Source organism: Petaurus breviceps, unplaced genomic scaffold (assembly GCF_028583685.1).
Source record: "Petaurus breviceps papuanus isolate PSGF00001 unplaced genomic scaffold, PetGlider_PUasm1.0 229, whole genome shotgun sequence".
Classification (NCBI taxonomy): domain Eukaryota; kingdom Metazoa; phylum Chordata; class Mammalia; order Diprotodontia; family Petauridae; genus Petaurus; species Petaurus breviceps.
The window spans coordinates 2,650,800-2,664,535 of record NW_027185903.1 but is presented as its reverse complement, the minus strand read 5'-3'; the positions used below and the strand labels follow the sequence as shown (position 1 = coordinate 2,664,535).

Genomic DNA, 13,736 nt, shown 5'->3' with positions numbered 1-13,736 from the left:
TTTATTTTCACTTTCAAATTCTCTCCCTGTCCTCCCCCCCACACCCATTGATAAGGCTAGGAATATGATACCTAATATACATAGGAAGTTATGTAAAACATAACCCTAACTATAATCTCTTCTTATTTATCTTGGATATAAGATTTTTGTTAGACATTTTTGTTCTGTTTATAGATTATTTTCCTTAGCAAGGAAAACAGAAACAAAAAAAATCAAGCAGTTTTCTTTCTTCTCTATCTAGTTATTACCAGTCCTATCCACCATGAGCAGCAGCCCACTCCATTCTTTGCTAATCTTCTTTTCCCCACACAACTAAAAAAAACCTTCCTCTTTGTTATCCCTCCCTTTTTTTCTCACCAACCTTAGCTCATTCTGTGTTTACATGTTACTGATCCTATTTTTAAATGACTGTGACACACTTTTATATTCATACTCTTGCTATCTGACCTTCTTTCTAACTTCTGTCCTGGTCTTTTAAAAATCTACGTTGGGGAGCTTTTCTAAAAAGGATTAATAAGTACTATCTATCTAAAACCAAGAGTAAGCATTGTCTGTAATGAGGATAAATTGGAAGCCTTCCTGGTGAGATCAGGGATGAAGCAGGATTGTGTGTTATTACTATTATTATTCATTGTTGTACTAGAAATACTAGCTATAGGAATACAACAAGAAAAAGAAGCTGAAGGAATAGGCATAGGTAATGAGGAAACAAAACTTACTAGTTTTTGTTAAATAGTGAGTTCTTGTCCCAACAACTGTGATCTTTTAAGTTTGTCAGATGTTGTGTCCCTGGATTCTTGAAAGCTATACTAGTAGCATGTAAGTTCCTGTAAGTCCCAGTATGCTAAATGGCTTTGAAAGAATATAAATATAGGGGCGGCCAGGTAGCACAACGAGTAGGAACACTGGCTCCAGTGTTGGGATGACCTGGAGATTGAATCCCAGGCTCAGACACTTAGCACCCACCCAGAAATACCTGGCCATGTAACCTTGAGCAAGTTACTTAACCCCGATTGCTTAAAAAAATATATATATATGTATATATATATATATATATATATACATATATATATATATAAATATAGAGAAGTCATTATTATTGTTATTATTTTGAGACTTGATCTATCTTGACCACACTGGAAGTGTAAGGGCTACTCATAGGCCTGATCTCACTACTGATCAATGCAGTTTTGACCTGATATGGTCCTTCCCTTTTTAGGCAGCTAAGTGATCCCCAGCTCTTGAGGGCTCAACTGTTGAGGAGCTAGGCCAAGTGTAACTATGAGTCCAGGTGGAATTTGTATCCCACCAGGTTGTGCACTCGGTTATGCTTAGAGAAAGACTGGTGCAAGGCTTCTCCATGAACCCATGAACTGGTGCAAGATAAGGTACTAAGTAAGAGAAAATGTTTTTCCAAACTAATTATGGGAACCACAGAGTCTAAGGGAATGAGGGTCTGTGTTATCTTCACTGTTATATTTCTTTGTCATAAGGGTATAAGAGGATACAGCAAATGCTTAATAAATGAACTACTTGCTTGCATATTGCCTGACCCGTGTCTTTATCAGCATGTCACCAAGAACCAAAGTGTTGGGATCTGGATGAGTCCCCAACATCTGGCACCTTGAAAAGGGACCTGACCTAAGTGGCAAGTCCTTTGGTGATAAGACCTCCTGGATAGGAGCTCCATGCTATTAAGCATAAGGTAGGGGAAGGCTCAAGCAGCACTTTCATTTTTCCTGAGCAGAATAGCAGCCAGCTCAAAGTGGTTCTGCTTTGGCTGTGTGGGCTTTTTTCCTTAAATGCTTCTTCACTCAGCAACATTCAGGCTCATATAGGGAGTTGGAGTTAGCATGTTGATACCATGGGGCAGACACACTTTAAAGAAAGAGATAAGGAATCCTATGCTAGAGTTTTAAAGAGCCTCACGAGAGAGAGGCCTTTACTGTACCTCAAAACAAATTAAAGAATTTTTGGAACATATAGAAGCAGGCCATCTCTGGTTTCCACAGAAGGGGAGATAGATTCGGTAATAGGGAACACAGTGGGGGGCCAGATGAGTGGGAGACTGATGGAGGAGGGACTCCAGCATTTCCCCATTTCTGCCTTTTTTCTATGGAATATATTGAAGATATGCTTAACATTAGAGATAAAAACAATTCAGTGTGATATAGTTGCCTCCATACAGTCCAAGAGTATTGGAAACAGGAAGAAAAGTATCAAGTAAGTCTTTCTGGAGTGCCAAGCAATTGTTTTAATTTTTTTTTCAGATCTCCTCAGTTCTCTGGGCTTTTTTAATCCATTCTGCTATTTTCTGCATCTATTCTGCTTGGTTTTGTGTCCTTGTGTGAAAGTAATTTGTCATCTATAAGATTTTGTTTCCTTTTTGCCTATGGTTATTCCCTCCATTTCTTTTTCTTTTTTTTATTTTGGAGGGCAATTGGGGTTAAGTAATTTGCCCAAGGTCACACAGCTAGGTTTTTTTGTATGTGTGTGTTAAGTGTCTGAGGCCAGTTCTGAACTCAGGTCCTCTTGACTCTGGGGCCGGCACTCTACTCACTGCTCCACCTAGCTGCCCCTCCATTTCTTTTTCTTATAGTATTACTATAGCTAGCATTTCTCCAACTATAATCAAATAATAGTGTTAGTGTTCTTTCCTTATTGGAAAGACTTCTGTTATTTTTCCATTATTGATAAAAATATAATTTTAACATTTGATATTAGATAGATACTATTTACCATATTAATGGAAGGTCCATTTATTCCTATTCTTTTTGGTGTTTTTAACATAAGGTACTGTTGCATTTTGTAAAATGCACCTACAACTAGCAGATCATTTCAATCTTTCTGTGATCATTTTCAAATAAACCCCTTGATATAGTCTTGGTTTTGTTGTTAATATGGTCTATTATGTCTAAAGTTTTCCTAATATTGAAATAAATCTGCCCTCAATGTGTTATCTATACTGTTCCTCTACTAATCATCATTAACTCACAGAAAATTAAACCTTGGTGGATAGATGTAACTCATTATCCTCCCTTTGGTAAGTTATTTTATATATATATATATATACACACACACACACACATACATACATATATATGTCACTATGCATACTTTTCTTTTACCTTTGCTTCCCTTCAGACAGGGGAATCAGTAAAAAATGTAATTGACCATAGGTTATAATCTTTTACTTCAATGGGCATTTCAATACAATTGAAAACTGATAATGCCCCCACCTACAACTAGCAGATCATTTCAATCTTTCTGTGATCATTTTCAAATAACATTAATTACAGGCACAAACCTTATAATCCCACTGCTCAAGCTATACTTGAGAGAAGAAATTAAGATCTAAAAACCTATGTATATATTCACAAAAGTAAAAAGACTAACATGACATAAAGGCAATTAGCTACTGCTTTATACACCCAAAAATATTTTTTACACAGCACTAAAAATGAGTATACACCAGCAGAAAAACAATTTGAAAAGGTGCACACTCCACAAATGAAAGTAATGTGGAAAGATCCCCAAACAAAAATATAGGAAGCACCTAACTCTTAACCTATGTGGGGAAGAGTTTGTGTTTATATTTTCTAGGAGTTGCCAAATGATGAGTGATGGTGCCAGAACAGAATGTCCGAGTGTGTTCCACGACTCACCTTGCAGACACAGAGGATTCAGAGGAAAAGGATTGGGAGAACCCTTTCACAAAGACAACCCAAGAAGAAGTGACTTAGTGTCTCACATTTTTGCAAGATGATGCTCCCCTCTAATAGACTATTACCTGTTTAACTGAACCTTACACAACGTATTAGTGGAACCATCCTCTTCAGAAAAAAGTGATTTCTGGACTTTTTGCCATGGGACTAATTGCCATAGCCTCCATCTTAATATGAGCAACCATGTCTTCTATTTCTTTACTAAGTGAAATACAAACTGCTCAATTTGTGAATAAATTGATGAAGAATGTTAGCTTGAAACCCATGTAATTATGGACACACTTATCCCTATGTATGGAATATTACTTGTATTAATTGTGCTCTTAATGTATTTTGCCTTTTCCAACTAATTTTAACTCATATTTAGTATCATATGTCAAAGGGATATATACTACACAAAATTTCTTATCTTTTAAAAAAAGGGGGGGATAAGGTCTTGTCATTGTCAGATTTATTGTTATACTTATTATTCTTGTCAGATTTCTTGTTCCTATACTCACTACCCTACTATTATTATTTTTTTTAAGCAATTGGGGTTAAGTAACTTGCTCAAGTTTACACGGCCAGTTATTTTTGGGTGTGGTGCTGAGTGTCCGAGCCCGGGATTCGATCTCCAGGTCATCTCAACACTGGAGCCGGTGCTGTTACTCACTCTGCCCTACTATTATTGTATATGTATATGGGTCTGGAAGCATCATGCACATAGATAGCCCTTGCCCCATCTTGACAGGGGAGCTGTCCAGTTCTGAAATATCTTCTTTTAACTGTGTATGAAAACTCAATAAACTTGAAAGCATGGTCAAAAAAAATTATTGTTATTGATAATTTCAACCACTGTGTCTACAATTTCTCTACTTAGAAAAATCCAATAAACTGCACAATATGTTAATGAACTTTCATAAAATGTTTCTATAGTCTTTAAGACACTACATGATATTAGATAAGGACTTTTTGTACAAGATCAATATATTAGAACAATTAGTATTGTATTTAGGTTATGAGTTAAAGGCCTTAAAAACTCAACTGTCATTTAGATGTGATTCCAAGAGCAAGTATGCCATTCAATGTGGATGAGATAGCTAAGAATCTGCTTCATTGGTTTAAAAATGCTAACCCTTTTACTTCTCTCTCTCATTGGCTATTGACCCTTGCTCCCCTAGGACTAATGCTCCTTTTTTCCATCTGCTTGTTGCTATTGTTGTGACAATGTGTAAGGCAGCTTGCAATTCAATCACTGACACAAGTCCATTATCTGCACTTACAACAAAAGAAAGGGGGAGATGTTGAGGAGCAGGCCAAATGTAACTATGAGTCCACCCAGGATTTGTATCCCACCAGGCTGTGCACTAGGTTATGATTAAAGAAAGGCTGGTCAAGGCTTCTCCATGAACCCATGAACTGATGCAGGTACAAGATAAGGTACTAAGTAAGAGAAAATGTTTTTCCAAACTAATTATGGGAACCAGAGTCTAAGGGAATGATGGTCTGTGTTATCTTCACTGTTATATTTCTTTGTCATAAGGGTATAAAAAGGATACAGCAAATGCTTAATAAATGGAATGCTTGCTTGCATCCTGCCTGATCCATGTCTTTGTCATCATGTCACCAAGAACCAAAGTGTTGGGATCTGGATGAGTCCCCAACACTCAACCATAATGGTGCTGAACTTAATGAAGACACCCAATCAGCTTAGCCTAATGCAGCTCAGAACTCCTAAACTCAACTGACCCACCAGCCTCCAACTCTCCAGGAGCAGGGATTATTGGCATGTGCTACCATATCTGGATGCAGGCAGAAAATTCTAAAAAGGAAGATCCTCTAAAGCAATTCAGCATGTATGTTGATGCTCATTAGCTTTTATGTGAAGGTATATATAAAGGATAATGGGGAAGGAAAAGTATGTTAGAAGCATGAGACTGGTAAAATGGTGGTGTAATTTTCTGCCAAGTAATCCAAACCCAAAACCTACATACATACGCAACCCAAAAAGGAATTATGTGTAATAGAGTAATTAAAGTTGAATCTACAAAAGAGAAGATGAAAATAACTTACAAGGTAGAAACCCTATCAAATAGCATGCTATAGTTTAACTACTTGTCCCAATCAATATGCCAATCACCTAATCTCTTCCACAGACTAGAGTCAGGAGTTTTTAACTATTCATGAACTATTCTTTAAAATGCTAACTATACTTCAATATAATTGATTTTCTGTGTAATACTATGTAATCTTATGCATTTAAAAAACATTCAGAGAAGGGGTCATAAACTTCACCAGACTGCCAAAGGGATCTAGGACATACCACAAAGTTAAACAATCTTGGATTAGGCACAGACAGCACATGCAATCTCACAGGTACATATTTTAGGGTTCAAATGTGGGAATGCCTTATTAGATCCTCCAGAGTTAGGGACTTAGCCTAAACTCCCTCTCACTTGACAAAAGTTATCAGAAATGAACTCTACCCAACCATATAAAGTTAAGAAGAACAAAGAGAATGTAAGCAAGGCTTCACAAAGCCCAGTACAAAGTAGGTGAAAGCAGGGAAAAAACTTCTGCACTTGAGAAAATGGGGAAAGCCAATTGGGACAGGTATTCCCATCCCCTCAAGACTTTATTTTTGCAGAGAACTAGGCTGGGCCCCCAAATCCCCAAACAAGGAAGCTAAGGGTGCCTAGTGGAGGGGGAGTGGAATGGGGAAAGCCTGAAGAGTGAAGAGAAAAGTCAGTGAAAAGTGACGGGGAACAAAGAGACTAAAACACAAAAACTTCCATGGAGTTTTAATCAAGCCTGAGTAAAAACTAGCTCACAAGCAGAAAATACAATTCTTGTGAGATGAAAGGAAGAACAAGTAAAAACTAAAAGACATCAAAGCACCATAAACAAATATTATACTATAAAGGAAAATGAACCAAAATTCTCCAAAGGGGGGGAAAAAAAGTCCTATGGATTACTCAAGGATAACAGATAACAGTAAGAACCCCTAGAATAGTTCAACAGGGAAATAACACTTAAAAAAAACATTAAGATTGAAATCAAGGGAGGGCTAGGTGGTGCAATGAATACAGCACTGGCCCTGGAGTCAGGAGGACCTGAGTTCAAATCCAGCCTCAGACACTTGACACACTTACTTAGCCATGTGACTTTTGGCAAGTCACTTAACCCCAATTGCCCTCCAAAAAGAAAAAAAAGAGATTGAAATCAGGTCAGAAACCAGTTCTTTCAACACAGAATTTAAAAAATACAACCACCAGAGGAGAAAAAAAATTAAAAGCCATAATGGATAATCTTTCCAAAGAAGCAGAAGATCTGAAAAAGAGAATGACAGTTTTGAAACAAAAGTACAGAAATAGAACATGATCTGTCAAAACCAAAAGTAAAAGACAATTACTTTAAAAGAACAAATGAATCCTATAAAAGCCATATTTATTGACTTTTTAAACAAAATTTACAGAGATAAGGATTATAGGTCTCAGAAGAAATCATGATACTTAAACCTTAATACCATATGTCAGAAATAATATTAGTAAACTGTCCAGAACCTTTGAATAGAGATGACAAAGTACTAATAGACTGAGTCCATAGATCACTGTCAAAGAAAAACCGCACACTTAAAATTCTAAGGCATGTAGTGGTTAAATTCCTATACTAGAAAGGAATAGAAATAAGAAGAAAAAAATAAAAGGGACAGAAAAAAAAACCAACTTAAACTAAGAGGTTAGGGTAAGAAAACACTTTGAAAGCCATGCCCAGCTGAGAGGGAAAAGAGAAGGGTCAAATGAGGCGAAGAACATAAATAAATAAAAGAAAGAGAAATTAATAATTTAAGTAATTTTAATGATCTTGGGATAAGAAGGTACATGGGAGTCTGGGGATAGAAAATGAGTCCATGGGAATATATTAGCATCAAAATAATGTAAGCAAAGCTAATCACAGGGGCAAGGCATTGATTTAAAAGAGAAGGGGGATAAAATCAATTCAAAAGAAATAAATGGAGGAAAACACAACTGTATCATAACCTTAAATGTGAATAGCTTAATCCAAATAAACAAAAGGGAATGGTAGGATAAAAAAGAAAGAAAATAAGCCCTCCAAATTTGCTACATAGAAGAAATATATATGAAAAATAAATATACAAACAGAATAAAAATAAAACTGAAATAAATTTCAGTATGCAGCAGGTGATTCCAAAAAAGCAGAAGTTGCACCCACGCTATTAGGAGAAACAAAAATAAAATTTACCTCAAGAGAGGTAAATGAGAAATTACATTATGCTCAAAGGTATCATGTAAACAATGAAACAATATCAATTCTAAACATACTGCTGGGTCCAGATTAGTGTGAATAACTAATCATGTGAAGTGGTTGCATTTATTTAAATTCATGCTTTTTGAAATTAGAATTATGTAAAATATGGCCATTAATTCCAGTCCAATGGAAATATGGAGTGCAAATTTGAATAATGTGACTACTTCACAGGATTCATTATTCACACTAATCAAGACCTAGCTGTGTGCACTAAGTGGCATATCATCTAAATGCATTAGTTAACTGATATGCAAAAAGGCATATAATAAGACAATAATTGTAGGAGGCTTTAATACTTCTCAGAACCAGATAATCTTATAAATAAAAAGAAAACTATATAACTAAATAAATTATCAGAGAAGTTAGATTTAAAAGATTTGTAGCTTCTTCTAAATGGAACATTAATGAATATACATATTTGTTAGCATCACTTTACAAGAATAAAGGGCAGAGAGAAATTACATATAAGTAGGAAAAAGCAGAAATACTAAACATATCATTTAAAGATAGATCATGATGCATAATGCAATAAAAAGTCATACAGATTATACAAAGAAAACAGACCTAAATGGATACAATTTGTTGGTCAAAGAAAAAAATCATAGAAAATTTATAAACACATAAAAGAAAGATAATAAGACAACACATCAAAACTTAAAGGGCAAATAATTCCTATGCTATGCAAACTATTCTCAAAAACACACTCAATTAAACTTTTGAAGGACAAGTATTATGTCCTAATACTTAAACCAGGGAGGAATAAATTTTTTTTTTAAGCAATTGGTCTTAAGTAACTTGCTTAAGGTTACATGGCCAGTTATTTCTGGGTGGGTGCTAAGTGTCTGAGCCCAGATTCGATCCCCAGGTCATCCTGACACATCTTACTCGCTGTGCTACCTGGCCTCCCTGAGGAATAAATTTTTAAAAAGAGAATTAAAGGCCAGTTCACTAAGGAATACTAATACAATTTTTAAAAAAGACTAGCAAAAAGTCTACAAAAATATATATGAAAAATTATTCCTTACAAACAAGTTGAATTTATGTCAGGGATATAAGAATGAGTCACAATTGGGAAAACCATCAACATAACTAATCATATTAAAAAATAAAATACCCTCAAAAATCATTATTGTGTCAATAGATTGTAATGTGAATCTGAAGATCTTTCCTGCCCCTTGGCCCCTAGATAGGCTTAAGTGAATTTGAGAACCTTCCCTGATTTGAAAATATACTCTGCCCCCTAATAGGCTGAATGTGGTCACATGGAGCCTGTGGCAGGAGGCTTGTTTTTCAGGAATGTCCTCACCTTGTTGCTTTGTGATTGGGCAGTGGGTCAAGAAGGCTGTGACATTCTCTGGGGAGAAGGCTATATATATATATACCCTGATGTAAGGTTTTACTTTGGGGCTCACTTTGGGAAGAGTTGTGTGATTTGGCCAGATGAGACTCTGGGCAGCGGTTGAGCCCCCTGGCTTTGAAAACTCGGATGTCTGTACTTCCCTCTCTGGTAACTAACTAGGTATGGATGTAAAGGTCAAACAGCTGAATTGTGTTATTTTCTGTTGTAACTTTTGTTTGTATTCTCTGAAGTTCAGGGTGCTGACTTTCCCCCCTGAACTAGGTAAAAGATATATGTTTGACTGATTAAAGTAAGACTATTAACCCTTTTTGAGTTGCTTTCTTTTAGAAAAGCAGATCTAAGAATCTGTGCTAGCAGCCATGCTAGGGTGCTTACTGCTACATAGATTCAGAAATAGCTTTTGACAAATACAATACTCATGCATATTAAAAACTCTAAAAAGCAGGGGTATAACAGAGGCATTTTAGATAAAAATTAAAAGTATTTTAGAGCCAAAGAAGCATTATTGGCAATGAGAAAACACTAGAAATTTGCCAATTACATACAGGAGTAAAACAAGTCATTCTCCCTTCTCAACTATTAATTGACATAATTCTAGAAGGGTTAGCAATAGCAATAAGAGGAAGAACTTAAAGGTATAAAAGTTGGCAAAAAAGAGAGAGAGAATATATCTATTTTTCATGATATGGTGGTGTATTTAAAAAACCCCAGAGAATCATAGAAACTACCTAGAACAATTAAAAGGATCATAGTATCTTAAGAGCTGCAAGGGATCATAGATTTAAGGCTAGGGTTAAAGACAGAATTAGGGTTAAGATTAGAGACAGGTAGAATTAGGGTTGGAGTTAGGGTATTGGGTGTTTTATTTTATTCATTTAAAAACATTCTTCTGAGAAAAAGTTCATTAAGTTTCATCATACTGCCAAAGGGGTCCACAATACAAAAAAAGTTAAGAACCTCTGCTCTAAATAGTGGGTCAACCAGAAAACTAACTGGCCTTTCTTTGAACAGTGTCCTCCATCCTAAAAGAAAAGCATGATTTAGCATTTCCAAGGTCTCTCCACCAGAGGGCTCTCTTGCTACCTGCTGTGATAGGTAGGGAGCTGTTTTCCTTGAAATCTTGATGCATCTTTTGGGCAGGTTTGCTTACCTTGCACAATGGTTAGTTTTGTAAAAGCCATGGATACTCACGTCATCATTTCTTTGAGGTTTATCCACCCCTCCCTAGGCTTCTCAGAAACAATTAACTTGGACTTCAGAGCTGCACACTTATGGGCAATGGAATCCACTTTTGTAGCAAAAGTATCATTGGTAATAATGCACTTTGCCTTGGAAGTTTGCAGCCTATACAGCATGTCATTTTCAGTCAGCTGGGTGGTTCCAGGAATTAAGACAGTGCCTAAAGAAAAGGGAAATGTTTAACTTTTACCTTTTCATATATGTAATATAGATTACATACCCCTTTCTCAACTGCGATTGGTTGAATGTTTTTATCAAGTCCGGGGAACAAGACCTTCTTACTTGGACTACTCTGCTGTTGCATAACACGGGATTCCAAAGATTTAGACCCTTTTGTCACCATATGATGAAAGGATTTAGAGCTGAAAGGGATCTATTGATTATCTAGATCTTCATTTTACAAATGAGGAAACTGAGGTCCAGAGAAGGATGTTCAGTGAGAAAGGAACCTCTATTTGTAGACTGCTGCCTTTATTAGGGGTTTAAGGGCATTTTGATTATAAAGTTCAGGTTTCATTAGATTATAATTACTAGAAATATCTTGTTAAATGTGAATTATTTCATATATATATATATAAAACTGAATGATCGAGCTGTAAAATAGATCCTTATCATGTTTTTTCATTGGTAGGTTTTTAATCATGTAGCCAAAAAGTTTTAGGATTAGGTATACATATTAATTCCAGTGAGTTAGTGAATGGCCATGGAGGATTAGGGAATGGAAACAGGGTAGTATACAGAAAAGAGAACTATACTACAAATCAAGAGTTTGGGTTATATTCCTAGCTCTGCCATACAACTCAGCTGGGTGACCTTAGTCAAGTCACTTCACTTGGTTTTCTCATCTGTAAATAAGAGGTAGACTAAATCAGGAATCTTAACCTGGGGGGCCAGAAACCCTTAAGGGACCCACGGATAGACATCAGGGGGTCCATGAACCTGAATGGGAAAAAAATCACATTTATTTTCATTAACCACAAGCTTAAATTTAGCATTTCTTTAAATTATTTTAAAACTTTCTTCTTAGAAGGGGTCCACTGGCTTCACTAGACTGCCAAAAGGATCCATGGCACACAAAAAGCTAAAGAGCTCCCACATTACATAATCTTTAAGTCTCATTTTAGGTGTGACATTCTATGAAGGTGCTTGACAAAGACCTGTGATCTAGGGGTAGTCAAAAGGACCAGCTTCTATTTTCCTGCTCTAAGAGACTGTGAGATGCCTTTGGGCATTGGTGCTCAGTAATTACTTATTGAATGAACTTGAAATGAAAAAAATTTAAAAACCTGGTAAATATTACTTAAAATAAGGGACCAACTGTAATGGAATTTGACCTACAAACAACAAAGAGGAGCTTTGTAAATTCAAATGCTAATACACAGATCTCCCTGTGTGTCAACACTTGATCTAGACCTTCTCTCATTTAATTTATGTATTTCCAACCATTTTAAGAGTCCTTAATGAAGACTTTCCAAATACATTTTATATAAAAAACAGAAGTCCCTGTAGATATTTCATGTTACCCCTAGAGAGGATCTTGGCTACTCCCTGTGTATAGGGAATAGGTACCAGGAAATTAATTAATGAATCATAAAATATTAGAGCTGATTAAAAATTAAATTAAAACTAGTTTAGCCTCATTCTTTCGTTGAACGCATAGGGAAACTAAGGCCCACAGTCACAAAGCTAGCCCAGTCTTCTTTCTTCACTCAGTTGTGTTTCTACTATGAAGGACAATTTAGCATAAGATGACCCTGGGCCTTGAGAATTGCTATTCAAATATAAGATACTATGCATGCCTGTGCACATGTGCACACATATGTATGTGCATGTAAAATCTGAACATACATGTTATTTAAAGGTAACAATTATTATCATAAATCAGAGATTCCAGTCAAATAAGCAAAAGGATACAACAGACAGCAGAAATATAAATATTGATTTTCTACTAGTGATTCCCTATTTATAGACAGTAAGCCAAGTTTTCAATAAGTTTAAAAAAATTTCATATATTTTTTTAGTAACATCTTCCCAATAAGTTTATAACCTCCTGGGGGTGAGGGCAGAGATTGTATTTTTGTATTACTGCCCTTAGAGCAGATAGGTAGTACAGTGGATAGACTCATCTTCCTGAGTTCAAATCTGATCTCAGACACTTACTAGCTGTGTGACCCTGGGCAAGTCACTCCACCCTGCTTGCCTCAGTTTCCTCATCTGTAAAATGAGCTGGAGCGGGAAATGGCTAACTACTCCAGTATCATTGCTAAGAAAAGCCCAAATAAGGTCACAAAGAGACAAACACAACTGAAAAAAAATTACTGAATAACAACTGTTGTCCTTAATATTGTATGTACCCTATACATATCTTTTGATTGACAGTAAGGTTTATTGAAAAATCAAATATACATTAATTTAGAATTTATGAATCATAGAAACTAGGGACTAAATGAATACATTACGGGGAGGCTAGGTGGCACAGTGAGTAAAGTTCCAGCCTGGAGTCAGGAGGACCCGAATTCAGTTCCGGCCTCAGACACTTAACACCCACACAAAAAAACTAGCCATGTAACCTTGGGCAAGTTACTTAACCCCAACTGCCCTCCAAAAGGCAAAAAAAAAAAAAAAAAAGGAATACATTACCAACCTGTCCGTAGACATGCCACATTTGTTAGCCACCATTCTGGAACTGCAGGTAAAATTACAATTACCCTGTCTCCCTTTTTCAGACCACAGGATTCGGTAAGGACATTGGCCAACTTTTTAGACAAAGATCCCAGCTCCTGAAAGTTCCATTTCACTTCTTCTCCATTATCATTTACCCACCAGAAGGCTGGATTTGATGGCCTCTTTCCAATCTGGTAGAACAAAGGATCATATATATTTTTTAAATTAAATGTTTTGTTCAAAATTTAACGTCAACTAAATTTGTCTAATGACTTCTTTCATTGAAATTCATTTCAATGTGTAAAAGTATCATAAGACTTTTTCAGCCCTTTCAAGTCCCCATCAGGACTCTGTCCATTTGATCTTATTCACTTATTGTTCATATGACTCATAGTTAATGGGTACTCCATTATAGGTCTGCTTTTTTGACTTCACATTAT

At 36.0% G+C, this 13,736-nt stretch overlaps 1 protein-coding gene across 4 annotated transcripts in view; it reads right to left on the bottom strand.

Moving 5' to 3' along the window:
* Window positions 1-13,736, bottom strand: part of ACSM3 (acyl-CoA synthetase medium chain family member 3) — a 45,574-nt gene that overhangs the window by 11,209 nt on the left and 20,629 nt on the right. For all 4 annotated transcript variants that reach the window (XM_069096066.1, XM_069096065.1, XM_069096067.1 and 1 more), the window contains 2 exons: window positions 13,277-13,487; window positions 10,585-10,792 (listed from right to left, as the gene is read on the bottom strand). In XM_069096066.1, the coding sequence (XP_068952167.1) occupies window positions 10,585-10,792; window positions 13,277-13,487 (419 nt within the window). The remainder of the gene's footprint in view (window positions 1-10,584; window positions 10,793-13,276; window positions 13,488-13,736) is intronic.